At 37.4% G+C, this 17318-nt stretch overlaps 1 protein-coding gene across 4 annotated transcripts in view; it reads right to left on the bottom strand.

The window, feature by feature from the left end:
• LOC131189197 (cullin-9-like) overlaps positions 1–17318 on the bottom strand; it is a 51080-nt gene that overhangs the window by 32054 nt on the left and 1708 nt on the right. For all 4 annotated transcript variants that reach the window (XM_058165176.1, XM_058165172.1, XM_058165175.1 and 1 more), the window contains 12 exons: positions 15314–15910; positions 13437–13591; positions 11361–11894; positions 9585–9723; positions 8244–8434; positions 6844–7216; positions 6440–6632; positions 5142–5349; positions 3623–3816; positions 3073–3281; positions 2386–2623; positions 1301–1406 (listed from right to left, as the gene is read on the bottom strand). In XM_058165176.1, coding sequence (XP_058021159.1) covers positions 1301–1406; positions 2386–2623; positions 3073–3281; positions 3623–3816; positions 5142–5349; positions 6440–6632; positions 6844–7216; positions 8244–8434; positions 9585–9723; positions 11361–11894; positions 13437–13591; positions 15314–15896 — 3123 coding nt within the window. In that variant the 5' untranslated portion in view covers positions 15897–15910. The remainder of the gene's footprint in view (positions 1–1300; positions 1407–2385; positions 2624–3072; positions 3282–3622; positions 3817–5141; positions 5350–6439; positions 6633–6843; positions 7217–8243; positions 8435–9584; positions 9724–11360; positions 11895–13436; positions 13592–15313; positions 15911–17318) is intronic.

The following is a 17318-nucleotide window of genomic DNA, read 5'->3' as shown; positions in this document are numbered from 1 at the left end:
TACAGCCCTTTTTCAATGTGTCTTCAGGAACACCTGATCAATCCATGCATCAGGGATATGAGACCTATTTCAGCTGAATGGACAATTTAACTTTTTTCAAACATATGCTACCAGGTCACATGCTATCAGTGAATGTAGTGTGCAATCTCTACATTTTTTTTCTCTTGCGATTTATAAAGACAGAAACTCCAGGCATACACTCTGTTTACTCACAAAAAATTAACATTTAAGTAATATCTGTAGAGCCTATTTAACGGCACAGGGAGGAGTTATTGCCTGTAATCAACTGCTAGTTAAAAATTATTTTTTTAATTAATTTTTTCTAAGGGTATCAAATTTGAGAAGTTCTGAGCATAAACCAGTTAATTTGATCATTCTGAAAGTGTTTCAAGTAGAAACTGGAAAGAGATTATTACTGTTAGAAAAATAAGCAAATTTTTCATGATGAAGACGATGCCTAATTATGAATCTCATGGGAAACCTCTATCACTCTATCTAGACTGATAAGAACTTAGCTACGCCTGTTCTATATCTGCAAAAATACCTACAGGTAGTCCTTGACATACACAAGTTCATTTAGTGACTGTTCGAAGTTACAACGGCACTGAAAAAAGTGACTTATGACCATTTTTTTGACTTATGACCATTGCAACATCATGTGATCAAAATTCAAATGCTTGTCAAACTGACTCATATTTATGACGGTTGTCATGGAATCGTGTGACCACCTTTTCCCATTTTTGGACAAGCAAAGTCAATGGGGAAGACAGACTCACTTAACAACCATGTTACTAATTTAACCACTGCAGTGATTCACTTAACAACTCTGCAAAAAAGTTCGTAAAAATGGGATACCGTAAAACTCGCTTAACAAGCATCTCACTTAGCAACACAAACTATGGGCTCAATTGTGGTTGTAAGTCAAGGACTACTTGCATATGCTTTTGGCTTCCTGACCCCAATTCTATCTGATTTTCAATCCAAATTTCATTTACTACCGTTTCCCACAAAATAAGACACCCCTTGATAATAAGCCCAATCGGGCTTTTGAATGCATGGCAAGAAGGCCAAACGCTTCTTTCAGGGTCCCAAAAAATGTAAGACAGGTTCTTATTTTCAGGGAAACACGGTAGTAATATATATTTACCAGCAAGGATAAAAAATGCTTTTTGCCAACTACATCTGGCTTGAATTGAGAATCTGCAATTTCGTCAACATGCTCACTAATATTTTTCATATCTTTTTCAAATGCCTCTCATTAAACCCCTTTTCAATTTATGTTATGCAATTAATCCCTTACCTCCCGTTCACTATTGTGGGTACTCATTGAGGACAAACAAGGCTCAATGCACTCATGCCAGGGCAATGCATCCTCTTGGGAAATATCCAAAAACTTATTCAAAATCCTGCAAAGAGAAGATACTTGTTATAAATGCAGAATTCAATATAATAATAACAGCAGTCTTGAGTTCAGTGTCTTAAGCCGACTGTCTGGACTATTTTAATAACTGCATTTAAAATATGCAATAAATATCAGGTTTTTATATATATATTTCATTATTAACATTTTCTTGCAAAAAGAATACAATTCTTTTTCGCATCAATTTAAAATGTTCCAATACCATTTGGGATGAAGCACATTCTCTAGCAACAAACATTTTCTGTATTGTCTGATGCCAAATATTCATTTTTATGATTTTGATCACAAAGCTGTTTTTGTGTTGCGGTTTAGTTCTTTCACATACAACCCAAAAGACTACAGGCATTTCACCCACCTCAGTGCCGTTTTAGGATTGAGAATTCTAAGCCTCTATTGTATTGATAGTTTTCTTTTTTTTTTAAGTCAAGTATTTTTATTTATATGTAAGTATTTTGAATAGTGTATTGTCCAGCCATTCCATTTTACAGAAAAAGAAAAAAGTAATAGATATACTGGTAGTAGTAGTAGTAGTAGTAGTAGTAGTAGTAGTAATAATAATAATAATAATAATAATAATAATAATAATAATAATAATAATAATAATAATACACATTGTAATTCTAACCAATGATAGTTTTCTATAAAGTGCAGCGTCCCAAAATTTATAACAGTAAATTATTCCCATTTCAAATGATTTCCTGCAATGTTCTATTTCCTAAGCTTATGGTATACACAAGCCTCAAGTCATTTTCTTGTACAGACTGACTTGTGGTGATGCAGGTCAACAAGTTACATTATTTACTGATAAATTACCTACTTCAGAGCTTCTGTGCTAACTTATCCAGAAGAGTGAGTGGCCCATCTTAAGAAACCACCACTCAAACCACCCCACTTTCTCTGAATCCAAATACTCTTCTAAAAGTATCTTCCACAGTCCATGATGATAAAATACATCCTCATTCTACCTCAGCATGGCCATCTGGACGGTCTTTTCAGCTCCCAACTGTTCTAGGGTTTTCAACAGCAGCAAGAAATGCTCATGATCTGGCAAAACGTCTGTTCCATTTCTCTCAGGGTAAACACCCTCGTCACAAAGGCAGTGCTCCAGTGCGAGTACTACATCTTTTGAAAAGCTGGTTTCATGCAGGTTTTTCAGCAGGGTTGGTACATCCATATCTTTGAACTCAAAGGAAGTTTCAGATTCTGTATAGAAAAGGGGAGAGGAGAAGATTTCTCTATGTCAAAATAGAATTTCCCTGAAATAGACCATGGAGAAAAAAACCCAGATGCTAATCATGTCCCCAATAAATGGTCACAGGGGCAGGGCATCTTCTCCAGCAGGGCACCTTCTCCAGCAGGAAAAGACCTCTGGCTTTCCAAGTTCCAAAACACAGAAAGTGAAAACCACCTCCTGTGATTTGCTATTAAAAGGAAGCCTATGGATAATCAGAAAGTGATATAGAAGAATAAGAAAATGATGATTGTGTGCTTAGGCAATCCTTTCCAACATAATGGAGAGGTTATTAGGTCTTCAAAACAGGGCACTTTATGAAACAAAGCCTAATGGAAATAAAACAAACCATTACACACTTAGAAAGAAAAATGACAAAAGGAGAAAGATAAGCAACTGGAAACTTAAAAGCAATCTGTACCTGCATTCTCCTGGCTCAGTGGCAATTTATGCTCAGCCAAACGATTGAGCACTATTCGAGCTAGCATCTCATTGGAGCTCTGGCCTGTTTGGCAACAACTCTGCAGGACCGAACGGAGGTCACAGCTTCCCAACTGTTCCGCCAGGCCCTTGTGATTGTTGATCAGCATGTTTAATACCAACAGCCCATTCTGCACTGCTGATGAGGCTCTGAGGAAAAGAGGAATGGTTGGCATAAGCAACTGAAGCAATGCTGGAGGACATGGAAGGAAAAATTATTGGAATACATAATATTTGAACACTAAGCAATTAATAATCCTATTCAGTTCCAAGAAATGATTACATGTTTTGGAATAATAGTAATACTATTAGATTGCCTCCAATCTCAAGGTACAGAACAGAAAATTTATCAAAATGAAACATCAACCGAATTCCCCCCTACAAAAGAAAAAAAAAGTGAATTCTCAACATTCCTTATCCTTGTTCAATGTTAATTCCTTGAATTTAGTTATATGCTCCTTTATTTGGTCAAGATTTCATTTTCATCTTACCCAGGTGTAGCCAACATCTTCTCAATAGCAATACAAATTACGCATAGTAAATTATCAGATTCTTTGCTGGAAGCGGAACCAATGCTGGCAAAAATTTCCCGCATCATTTGAGCATCTGAATGATTCAGAGGGTATGATTTCCCACTGGTACCTAGCAGCTCGCAATTCCCAGCACCCACCAATACTTTCAATGCCTAGAAAAACCAAAAACAGAAAATGAAGATCAGAAATGAATCTGCTTTTCTTGCAGACATTTCGTTACCCAAACTACATAACATCAACATTGCTGCAAGAAAACCACCAAGCTCAGAGAGCACCAAGGACGTCTCATTTCAATCCTGAGCTAGAAATACTTTCCTTTATTGGTATCAATCTGATAATGCAGAATGGAGCAAAATACTTTATCAACGGGAGATATTTGTTAACAATGGACACAAAATTTTCTATTCTTTTTTGCTGTTTTATATGTATTATATGTTTTCTGTTGTTTTATTGGCTGTGAACTGCCCCGAGTCCTTCGGGAGATGGACGGTATACAAATATAATAAATAAATAATAATAATAAAAGGATGGAATTCAGGTGGGTTTATTAGATCAAGCATATAATAAATAGGCTGGTATTTCTGGTAACCCTTAATGGACCTTTGTTGTTTAAGATAATGAGGTTTTAAAGATTTGTTTAAGAGAATGAGGTGAGGTATGGGATGGGATGGAAGAGATTGTTGTATTTTAAGAGATGGTAACAAGTTGCTGAAGTTGTTTATAATTGTTGAGACAAAGGGAGAATTGACTTCTTTCTCTTTTCTCTTCATACTTTTTAAAAAAATTATACTTTACATTAATTTTATCTACACAATGTAATTTTTAATAAAATTATAAAAAATATTTCTTTTTCAACCTTATAAAACAATAGCTTCTCACTATTCAAGCATACTAACTTCTTTCATTTTCTTATTTCATATTTAAGGTTTAATTCTCCGCTATGTTGGAAAGGATTGTCCAATATTTTCTTATTCTTTTATATCACTGTCCATTTCTGGTTATCCATAGCCTTCCTTTTCATAGTGAATTATTGGGTTTGCTTGTTATTTTTAGGCCCATGGAAAGTCAGAAGTTAATTTATTCCTATGCTGCTTCCAGGGATTTTTTTCTCATGCTGGAGAAGACTTTGACACACTTCTGTGCCCCAGTAATTATACATTAGACTGAAGGCTGAAATTCAAACAACTGAATTTCATGTTGCGTGTTACATTTGTGTGGGATTAAGACATATTATCATATTATTTACAGAACATTATATTAAAAAATGATAAATGTTAAGAATTTTTCTGAGAAACATTCTTACATAGTTCTAATTTCTAAGCATATCTATTTGCTCTGGTACTTTAATGTATTAACTATTGTTTAATATATACTTTATTTCCATTAAGAGTTAATGGAAAATTCTTCTAAAACAAACAGAGACACACACACATCAAATTCCCACCATCGATTTATATCATTTATATATTCAACTTACTGCCAAGCCAGCCTGCTGTACCAATGCTGAAGACGAATATTCCTGCATGCAGCCCAGCACAGCACGCACCCCGCCTTCTGTGGCAAAAAGGATTCGCCAATCGTACTTTGCCATTAACACATAAAGCAGCCTTAATGCTGTCACCATCAACAATTTCTCCTTCAGCTGGTTGCTGAGCAGCTCCACCAGCATCTTTACCATCTTCTCTCTGAGGAGCACAAAAAAGCTTTTAAATCTATAGTTTTGTCTTTATAAGTTGCTGAGCAAATGAAGTCTCAGGTGCTACCTCTAGTTTTTCCTAAGGAAAATAAAATGATTACTAGAGGACCAGATAAAAATCAAACCAGGAAAGCTGGAGTGGAGCTCAATAAAGAGAAGGCAACCGCAAACTCAGAAGATTATGTACAAAGGTACATTTCTGTGAAAGAGACAGAAATATGCAACTATATATACAACTGACAAGGAGTGACTCCAGACTTAACAACTGTTGATAAAAAAGACAAAAAGATCTGGATAATGGAATTTGGTGTACCTGGAGACAACAGAATAGAAGAAAAAGAACTGGAGAAAATCACAAACTACATAGACCCACAAACAAAAGCAGAATGAAAAGAAAGAAAGCTGTTAAAAGAGAGCAAAGTTAATACCATGGAACTACAGATAATTTAACTAAAGATACTTTATAATGAAATACAGCCTACTACAGGGGTAGTCAACCTTTTTATACCTACCGCCCACTTTTGTATCTCTGTTAGCAGTAAAATTTTCTAACTGCCTACCAGTTCCACAGTAATGCGCCATGTATCGTCTGCGCATGCCTCTCGTGCATCGTGGATTGGGTTTGGAGGTGGGCGCCAGCTACCAGCTCTGCTTGTCTGTTACAGCTGGGTGGTTTGCAGAGAGATGTGCGAGCTTTTCTGCAACGAGGCTCTTTTGTTTGCGGTCGCACTATAGCGCCATTTAGTTTCACTTACGTAACATGAACTAAACCTATGCGCAGGCGATACAAATAGTATATTTTCAGAAATTTAAATTGTCATGGTGAATTTTATGAAAACCTAATGAAAATGTTTTTAAATAATGCTATTAAATTTTTAATTGAATTTAATTGAATTTAATTTTGAATTAATTTTAATTGAAAAAGTCAATTAAATTAAAAAAAAGGAAAGTGCTTCAATATTGGACAAAACCCCTACCGCCCACCATGAAAGCTGGAACGCCCACTAGTGAGCTATAGGGACCAGGCTGACTACCACTGGCCTACTATAACTATTGCATATTGAAGGGGAAAAACTGACCTGATTGAGGGTCCACTTTCTACTTTAATAATTTGTCTTTCTTGACCAGGTTCATCTTCTAAGATCTTGATTATGAATCTGAGTCCAGCCACCTGTAGTGCAACCTCAGAACTGGATTTCTGTATTATGTCTACAATATCTGCAAGCTTCTCCAAGGAGTTCCTCTTTCCTGACACCTTCCCACTGAAGAAAGCTGATCAATAACAAAGGACAGATCAATAAAATAGACTCTTAGTAACTACCCAATTATGAAATTTACGTTAAACTTTTATTCTTTATTTTCCACAACAGCTGTACGTGCCCCAAAATAGTTTCTGATTTTTTTTTTCAACCCCACCCTCCCACTCTTTCCTGCAATTATTTGACATAAATGAGCTTAAATACATTATCTTTCTGGCAATTACCTTTGGCTTTTTCATCTGGTATGTCTGGAAAGTAAAGTCCTTCTACGTGAAGAAGTTTATTAATCAACTGTGTGTCAGTCTTCTCTGTTGTGGACAGCACTGGAGAAGAGGTTTCAGCAGAATTGGACTCCTTTGGTTTTTGGGAAGCCATGACTTCAGAAAAGCCACTATCTTTTGCAGAGGTCATGTCCACATTTTGGCAACTTTGTTCTGAACTTCCCTTGCTGAGGGTATATTTGAGATAGATGTGGGAATTCTGGAGATCATTTTGGGTGCAGCCTTGACAGTACTTGCTCAAGAGCGGCAAGAGTTTCCGAGCCAATTCTACTGATATTGACAGCTGAATCAGGCCCTCTTCATCTAGTTCCAACAGCTTAAAATGCAAAAGACAATTCAGTAATCAGAAGTCTATATACATAGTGCTTCTCAAATCCAATCACAGCTGTAAGAGGGTAAAAGAGCCTGCTTGTCCAATGGACCATCCATGTATTAAGGCAGGAAAAGGCACATTTTGAGCCATTGGAGGCTGTAATTAAGCTTCTTGACCCTATATAGAATCATGGGATCCAATGTATGAAAGAATATTGAAAAATCTTTTCAGACAGTTTTTAACTTTTATTAATTAGAATGTTAGTGGCAGGACATGGTAATGATAAGAAGGTAAAAACATTACCATTCTTACACTTCAGACCAACCCCTTGTAAAATAGTGCATTCTGATTCTTAATCTGCAAAAAACTTTCAACTGTACAATTCTAAATAATATCGGGAAGGGGGGACAAACAAGTCACTGGTTGTTTATGTCTTTATTAGGAAAAGAACACAGAAGCTGTTCTTCCTGGCTGCCAGTTCACATTTCTTAATTCCTAAGAAACAGGAATGTTTGGAGGTGCCGTTGCATTTTCCCCAATCAGATAGCAATAGCACGTAGACTTATATATGCTTCACAGTTCTTTACATCCCTTCTTTAGCTGTTTACAGACTCAGCATATTGCTCCAACAATCTGGGCCCTTATTTTACCAACCTTGGAAGGATGGAAGGCTGACTCAACCTTGAGCCGCTCAGAATCAAACTCCTGGAGTGAGCTGTGAATTAGTCTGCAGTGCAGTACTGCATTCTAACTACTGCGCCACCATGGCTCAGTTTTTCCTAATCAGATGCCTTATGACTGTATGACTATAACTTGTTGCTGGCAATCCTTATGATTTATATTGATATATTGACCATCAATTGTGTTGTAAATGTTGTACCTTGATGAACATATCTTTTCTTTTATGTACACTGAGAGCATATGCACCAAGACAAATTCCTTGTGTGTCCAATCATACTTGGCCAATAAAATTCTATTCTATTCTATTTGTCCTGCTCCCTTCCTCCCAAGTTAAATTTGTTCTATTTACCTGTTCCTCATGATTCTCCTGGATGAACCGAATAATTTCCTGTTGTTCATGTTGCTCTAGCTTTTTAATGAAAAAAAGTAGCTCCCACCATTCAGCCCGGCTCAACATTCCAGAACTCTCATATAGCTGATCCACTAAGTATGGCAGGCAGTAAAGTCCTCCAAGAGGTTTGCAGTAAAATGTCTGAGTAGCTGCAGAGAGAGAAAGAGAGGAAGGGAGGGTGGAGGGGGGGAGAGAGAGAGAGAGAAAGCAAAAACAAACTTTTGAACTCAAGAGACTTGACTGTCACTTGCCTATAGCTTGAGAAAACAGGATAACATTTGGAATAGTTCCTAGCCCTACAAAGAGGAGAGGTGATATCTGCTATACTCCCTTCTCCTTTTCAGTCCCCAGTACCACCATTTCCATCACTCAAGATGGTCCTCCAACTCATCAGAACAGATTTGGAGGCAGCATAAGATACATCAGGGAAGAAGGAATGAAGATTTCTAACTAATTTGTTAGCAAGATTCTTCCTCAGGAACTTCTCATTCGCAGGCACTCTAGAATTCTACAGAAAAGAGTATGCTTAATCCTGATATTTATTTGTTACATTTATTTACCACCTATCTCACCATATGGCTACAGATTCCTGTAAGCAAACAATTATTCAGTTGCAGAAGACTGTAAATTTTTCAACTAAAAATGCACACCCATTCTACACAAGCCAGCTGGGTGACTTTGGGTCAGTCACTCTCTTTCAACCCACTCAATCACAGAGTTGCTATTGTGAGGAAAGTAGGAGGAAGGTATGGTTGGATCACCTTACAGGGAACATAAAAATTTAATACATAAAGAATAAATATGTTCACCACCTTATTTGTCAAAAGAATAAAGATGGGATAAAAATGAAATAATAAAATGAAGAATGAAATAAAATAATACTAAAATAAAATGCAACAAAACAAATCCATCTCTAATGCCATTCAGAGAAAATAATACATTGAAAAATGTAAGGCACAAAATAGCTGCTACTGAAATTTCAATAGTAGCAGCTATTTTGTGCCTTACAGTATTTGACCATATTTCATTTCTTCATATGACAATGGATAAGGCTGCAGAAGTAAGATATCTGTTGTATAATACTTCATAAGAAGTATTCTCTTCTTTGATTTTAATCTTAATAGTAAGCTACAATCTAGCCTAAAGTGTATTAGCCAAGTAAACTTTTTTCTCTCTGTAAACACATCTAAAATTTATTATCTCACTAGTTAAAAGAAATGACCAATAATGAATTCATAGCATGCAACAATTCAAACTAAAATTACACATAATTTAGTTTGTAAGTACCTCTAATCTCACCTGTGGGTAGTTTCAGGTTCTCTGTTAAACTAGATACTTTTTCTTGTGCAGCATCCTCTTCATTTTGCTCCCCAGAGCCAATAATTTCTATCATGTGCCAGTGCACCCAATAAGTCTGGCCAGTAGACTGCCACGAAACCTGTGAAACAATGAACTGCATCGTTAAAGTCATCTATTCCCTCAAATTTTCCAGGCCACAAAATAGCAGCTCTGAAATAAAGAAAAACAAACACTGCCCAGCTTGTAGGGGTCAGAAGGACTTAGAATTTCATTTATGTTAATGATCAAAATAAACTAAATCGCTTTTTAGTATCAGTAAGTGATATAGTTTGGTCTGGTGACTAAAGCAGGAGAATGTTGAGTTAGCCCCCCCTTACCCATGAAAGCCAAGTGGGTGACTTTGGATCAGTCACTCTTTCCCAGCCCAACCCACCATAGGGGGACGGAATAGGAGGAGGGAGTAGTGTTGGACACTGCCTATTGCTAGTCAATTACTTCCAAATTCTCATAACCCCAATGGACTTTATTTTGTCAAGACTTTTTTTCAATAACTGCTTCTTTCAGTTCTTGTAACCCCAGTGGTGATACTTACCCAACCTCTTTTCTAATTGCCTCATTATCTGTACCTCTAGCCTCATTATTAGTAGTTCTAATAAACATTTTTACTTTACTCCATCTAATATTGAATGATTTACTTTTCTTGGTATTCCAAAATTTTCTCTGGTACATTTCAAAAGCACCATGGTAGCATGGTAGTTAGAATGTAGTATTGCGGGCTAACTGCCCACAGCCAGGAGTTCAATCCTCACTGGCTTAAAACTGACTCAGCCTTGCATCCTTCTTATGTCGGTAAAATGAGAACCCAGATTACTGGGAGCAATATGCTGACATTTGCAAACAACTCAGACAGTGCTGTAAAGCACTATGGAGTGGTATATAAATCTAGGTGCTTAATGGTATCAATTTTTCTTCATTTAATAGTTTTTTATATCCAGCTTTCTCAATCACATGTATAAAAGACACCTAAGCTCATGTATAAAAGACACCTAAGCTCAATCACATGTATAAAAGACACCTAATGTATTGTACCCAATACATTAAAACAAATAGCAATAACCAAAGTTTCAGACAACTTTAACATGATTTTACTTAGGGATACACTCCTAAATCAGAGGGGGGGGGGAGCCAGGTCTTCAAGTCCTGTTAAAAAAAAGCAGCAGAGTCAGGGCAATTTGAATCTCCAGGGAGATACTATTCCAGGGGGTAAGCAGTGCAAACAGAGAAGGCATCTCCTAGGTCCATGATGATGAACCTATGGCACGCATCTCAGAGGTGGCACGCAGCATGTGCGCACCAGAATCCAGAAGTGCAACTGGCCACCACACACATGCGCATCAGCCAGCTGCTCTCTTCCGGGTTCCGGCGCTCCAGTGCGTGTGTGCACTCGCATTCCAGTTTCGGCACTGAGTGCTGAAAAGGTTAACCATCACTGTCCTAGGTCCTATCAGATGACACGGCTTTAAAGATGTGAGCTAATCCGGCCTACTCTTCTCAATCTTATTGGACAGGAAGAGACAATGAGCCAAGTAGTGCTGCAAATAGCCTGGTCCCTATGCCATGAAGGGCTTTATAAACAAGTATTGGTTGAATTGCAGCTGGCTGCTCCTGTAATAATAAAAAGGTGAGAGTTTTTAACTTAAGTTTTATACCAAACAGTATTACAAAAACAAACTACCAAGACACTGAAGGAATATAAAGCTCTACCCCTCAACCTACCTGCACAGGAGGCATTCCACTATTGCTCTGACGAAATTCACCCTCATCCCCAGCATCAATCTCTTCGTATTCTTCCAACATCCGCACAGTCATTCCTGGCTTGAGATTCTCCTGCACATACTCAACATAGCTGCTGCGACTGGAAAAATCTGACAGAGTCAAAAACGTTTGTCCTTGCTTTTTTCTTGGTGAAGGGTTGGAAGTTACTAAAGGCACCTGAACAGCAGTACAAGTGGAACCCTTGGGCTGGAAGATGGATCGAATAATTCGAGGCTGGGCATTCGTCAGAGACAGAAGTTCCCTTTCTTGGCTGCGATCCCAGCCCATTACCCGGACTAGTTCTGAAATCAGGTTAGCCATGGCCATGCTGAAATCAAATTCTCGTTGTACCCGGCTTTTTTCCCCGAAACTTGAACTGGGTGCTGAAGAGTCCTGATGATCCCCTCCCAGTTCTGTGGTACTGTTTAATTTGTCCATGAGGGAAGTGACACATAGGTAACGCTTCACTAGAGAAAACAGCAGCTTCCCTGGAATCTGAAATAAATACAGTTTATCATACCAATAATTAAAAAAAATATGTTTTACAATTCCATCCCAGTAAGCAATACAGTTGGATTCCAAGAAAAGCTTAGGTCATGGAATTACCTGCAAATATTGTGGATCATCTCCATCAACCCTAGACAGATTGTCAAATTCCAAGTGGTTATACAAATAGTCCTTGTTTAACATCCACTTGTTCAGCGACCATTCAAAGCTACAAAGGCACTGAACGAGGAGAATGGGTCCTCATAGTTGCGGCGGGTCCAGTCTCCAGTCACATGACTGTAATTCAGGCACTTGGCAACCAGCTCACAATGACATTGTTGCAGCATCCTGCAGTCAAGTGGTCACTTTTTGGAGCATTCACGGCTAACTTCCAACAAGCAAAGTCAATGAGGAAGCCAACAGGTGGTCACAAATGGTGATTACATGACTGTAAGATGCTGCAACTTCCTGTTATTCACTTAACAGCAACTGGGCCTATTGAAATTGCTGCCGTAAGATGGTATAGTCACATGATATTGCATTTTATAACTGCACTGCTTAGCAACAGAGTTTGCAGTCCAATTACATTAATGAACAAGAATTATCTGTACTATAAAACATCTTGATAGCATCAAATTTGTCAATCGTATCACATAAAAGTTTCCAGTAAGTGAATAATGACCATCACATTTTTTATATATTTATATATTTACTGGGGGAGGGGAATCATATGGCCACCTCCATGAATGCTGCATGGCTACCAAAAGTCAACCAAATCAATATAATAAACCTATATAAATCAATCAAATAAAAATATCTGAGTTAAAAATCAAAATACAATAATTAAGACACCACATAACAAATCACCCACACCAATCACATCCATACAGCTTGACACCCAGGGAAAATTCAGGCCATTTCAACTGTTCCCTAGGGCAGGTGCAATTCCTTAGTCCCACAAGGTAGCACTGTTCAAAATTTGTCAGATGGACAGAGACTCTCAGAGAAAGGCAGCCCCACAAATGTATGTGCCATGCATTTTAAAGGTGATCACCACCTTGAATTGCACGCAGAAGCATCCTGAGCCAATGCGGCATTTAAAATGACGATGTAACCCAGGCAAACCCTATGCATCCAAAACTGTCTAGGCCAGGGGTCTCCAACTTGGCAACTTTAAGACCTGTGGACTTCAACTCCCAGAATTCCTCAGCCAGCTTTGCTGGCTGTGGGATTCTGGGAGTTGAAGTCCACAGGTCTTAAAGTTGCCAAGGTTGGAGACCCCTGGTCTAGGCCACTGAAGCTTCTAAATGTTCTTCAAGAACAGCTCTGTGTAAAACATTTGTAATAATCCAGTAGAGAAATAACAAAGCTGTGAGGGATAGCAGAACAGAAATAGGTAAAATTGGTCATCATCTCATGAATGTGATTTCCCCTTTGATTTTAGACTATCCTTCTTTCACGAGATATTCATATATAGCCTTATATTTTGCAAACACCTCTTGAAAAAAGAAATCTTGATACCCATATCAATGCCAACCCAAAGGCTGGTACCTGAGGGAGATGAATTCCTTCAAAGGACATACAGTGCTCTTCAGAGGATGTAGTCTCAGCAAAAAGCTCCAAGAGAGTATAACGACTGTCAAAATCCATGTGCTGTTCAATGCCATCTTGCTGGCTCAGGGATAAAAGAACATAAGCTCGGCTTCCTGAAACCAAAATAGCCATGCTTAACGTGATCCTTCACTAAATTTTATTTCTCCAAGATTATCTATCTACTTGCATGCTGAAAATCTATTCAGCTCTAGACATAAACTATATTAAAATATTTGACATAGCAGAGAACTGAAGGTATGTCATAAATACAGGTCATATAATTTACATGAAATTGGTAGACTAATATTCATGGTAGATATCTTACTTTTTCACAATATTTTAGCTAGCAATAATAACTAAGGCAAGTGGCATTGCAATCCTCTTAAAATCATGTCACAATACCACTTAATACCACAATACCATAATATTGTTTCAAATATACTAGTCTCATGTTTACAAACTTGTTTTCCTAATTTCAAGAGCTCAACCTTATTTTCCCATAGATGACATCAGAGATACCTAATACCCTAAGAGGAAACTAACTTGTTAAATGAACTGAGAAACTTAATAGCTGCAATATCCTCTTCATAGTTAAAATAGCATGTCCAAAAAACACAATGTGCTGAGACTTGTAGATGGAACGGACTTTGTGCTTGAGTTAGAAAAAAATGAAACACTGATTTTGGATTTTATTGATTAGATAGGGTTATTATTATAGAAATGGCTAGTTTATACTATTATGTAAAAGTAAAAAGTTAAGGTTATTTTATTCCAGTGCACCAAAGGGAGTCAGAAGTCAATGCCTTTTTCTCTCTCCCTTTTTTCCCCACACGTTTCCTTTTCCCTCCCCATCTTTTCTATTTTCTTTTGTATTTCTGTACTTATAATATTAATATATAAACTGAAAAGAAGGGAAAAAATCTTAATAGCTCTAATATCCTCTTCATAGTTAAAATAGCATGTCCAAAAGACACAATGTGCTGAGATTTGTAGATACAATGCAAAAATCAGCAGCCAGCCAATTATTCTAAGTTTATGCCGCATTTATTTGTTCAATATTTTTCTAAAAAATGACTGATCAGTATGAATGGGGCTGCAAAAATGCCCTACTAACTTTAACTTATACTGTTGAAATGGTGCCATGATGACATGTGGGGAACAGCCATTCTTGAAAATGAAAAATAATTTTTTCCCCCACCAAAAAGAAACTGTTGCCTTCAAATTCTAGCAGTTTAGATGAAGAACTATGTTTGTAACATTATTTTTGTATCACTGCTAAGGTAGAAACAAATAATCTGTTGCCCAAAAGCATGTGCTGTAATTGCATGGGTAAAGAGCCAACCTGGGAGCGGCCCTAGAATAGACACTGGATTCAAAAAGCCTTATTTGTGATTAACTTTTTCCATTAATTCCAACAATTTTATTCAAATCTCGAGTAAGCATGGATTTGATGGATGACTTGGCCCAGTGACTCTTTCTCAGACCTAGGAAGGCGGCAATGGCAAATCTCTTCTGAAATCTTGCCGAAAAAACTGTAGGGACATGCCCGAACAGTTGCCAGGAATCAAGGCTGACTTGAAGGCAACGAAACAAAAAACAAATGCTTACAGAGCAGATAGCAGCAAAGAACTCACCGGGAGATGCTCTGCACTGTTTCTTTGGCAATATAAAACTATTGAGCCTGTTTATTAGCAGAGTGGAAAGATATGACAAGTAGGAAAAGTTTTTATTTGCTCCAGGATAATATACCTTAATATATTTCTCAAATATGACAAGACTCAAAAACAGATTGAATTACTGCAAGAAAGCTCATACACCTCAATAGGCAACCTCACCTGCATCATGAGAAGCCAAAGCTCTCAGCATCTTGCCAGCACTACGACGAATTTGCTTCTCTTCGTTACACAACATCTTCATCAGCAGGTCTAAAGCACCTGTTTCCTTAAAGACACCTGTCAATGAGCCAATGCTGGCATAAGCACTGAGCACATGGACAGTATTTAGGATGGAGGACTCCGGACCACTTGTTCTGGCCATCTGTCGATTAGCACGCTGTACCAGGTTCCTGACGTCAGCCTTCATTTCATGCAAGGAAGCTTCATCCACTGTGACATCAGATGGGAATGTGCTAGGTGATTTCTCCTCTTTTACTCGCTGTCCCTCAGGCTTCCTCTTGCCCAATAGTGTGGGGCAATTAGCATAAACTTCTTCTGCTGACATCCACATAAGAATGTTATCCATTTTGTTCTCAGTTGAAGCAGCATGGGAGGTATTTTCTACATTGTCATCTAAACTCATGATGCTCCAGCGAATCAGGTATTCAGTATGTCCATCATGTCCACGACGTTGGCGGATTAACTCCTCAGCATAAGCTTGTAGTTTTGGCCCAAGATTTCCATTCCTCTTTTCACCCACCATGATGGACAATATATCTATGAAAAAAGTGTAAGAGTGTAACTTGAAAAGTACCAAGGTAAGGAATTTTCAAATAATTAACATTCACTTGATACATTTAGAAGCACTGATCTATTTCAAATGCAAAGGTAACTTTGCTACAAAATGCATCAGAGGCATCTTTTTGGATTAAAAAGACAAGATTTTTGTCTACAAGATTTCTCTTTTTTTTCTCTTATATAAACATTTTGCTCTAAACAAGCTAGTAAGTTTTTTTTTTTTAATTTCTGTCCTGGAACTCTAGAGTGACAAACAACAATTCAATGATTTTTTAAACGAAATATTTGGCATAATTAGAGTAATAGCACCCATTACCCACAGAAATATCATTGTTAATTTCTCCTAAGAAAGTACACGATTGTATGAAGACAATTCTTTCTTCTTTCCATTTAAATCTCACTTAATTTTGGGTTAGAAAATACATAGCAACTTCAAAAGCTGAAAATATACTTAAGAACTCCAGTAAAATGGCACTGAGGAAATTGTCTAATAGGAGCACTTTTACTCTTCCAATTTTGATGGTTCAATTTATGTTTAACCTACAATCTTCCCATTACCCTTTTTATTTTACTCTACTTCTGCTATCCCCATAGAAGTCACAGACCCACCCAGAATACTAATTATACTTTCACTGCTGAGTCTACTAAGGCAAATGGAATTTAACACCAGTGACTTGGCATTTAAGAAAAGAACAAAGAAAAACCTTTAAAGACCCCTGCCCGGACCCACAGGAGGAAAAATGAATAGTCTGGAGGTTCTCGGAGTACCACAACGTTTCTTACTTTTTCTTGATATTAAAGCAGTGATTTTTAAATTGGGATAATTACTCCAAAGGGATAATTGGGGGGGGGGTGTGTGTAATGGAGCAATTTGTATTTGTTTGATTGGGAATTTAGGATCCATTTTGAGGCTGCTGCTGCTGAGACACTTATGTAAAACAAAGCCTGATTTGTTTTTTGTAGAGATGCTATTATTTAAGAAGGGAGGGAGAATGATTGGGTCAGATTAAAAATCATTGCTTTAGACAGTTAAATTGTAGATTATGTCTGATAGACAAAGTTGTGTCACAATTATAGTGACTGAAGGGGGAAAAAGTATACTGTAGTATTTGTTGGATGGTTCCAGGTGACAAGAGGAATATTCAGCACTAAATTTAATGATGTGGCACTTAATATGGAGGATAAATCAACATATAAGAAGAAATCAGGATTTTCACTACCAATGGAACATATGACTGAGATTTGACTCCTTAAAGCCTGGAGACAACTGGTGGGTGTCTAAACTAAAAATAATAATATTTAATAATAATAATAACATTTTAATTTTTATACCGCCCTTCTCCCGAAGGACTCAGGGAAAAGCAAATTCTGCACTGCAAATTCATAT

This window comes from Ahaetulla prasina, chromosome 1 (genome assembly GCF_028640845.1).
Source record: "Ahaetulla prasina isolate Xishuangbanna chromosome 1, ASM2864084v1, whole genome shotgun sequence".
NCBI lineage: Eukaryota > Metazoa > Chordata > Lepidosauria > Squamata > Colubridae > Ahaetulla > Ahaetulla prasina.
Note: the sequence above shows the minus strand (reverse complement) of the source record. Positions and strands in the feature narration are given on the sequence as shown.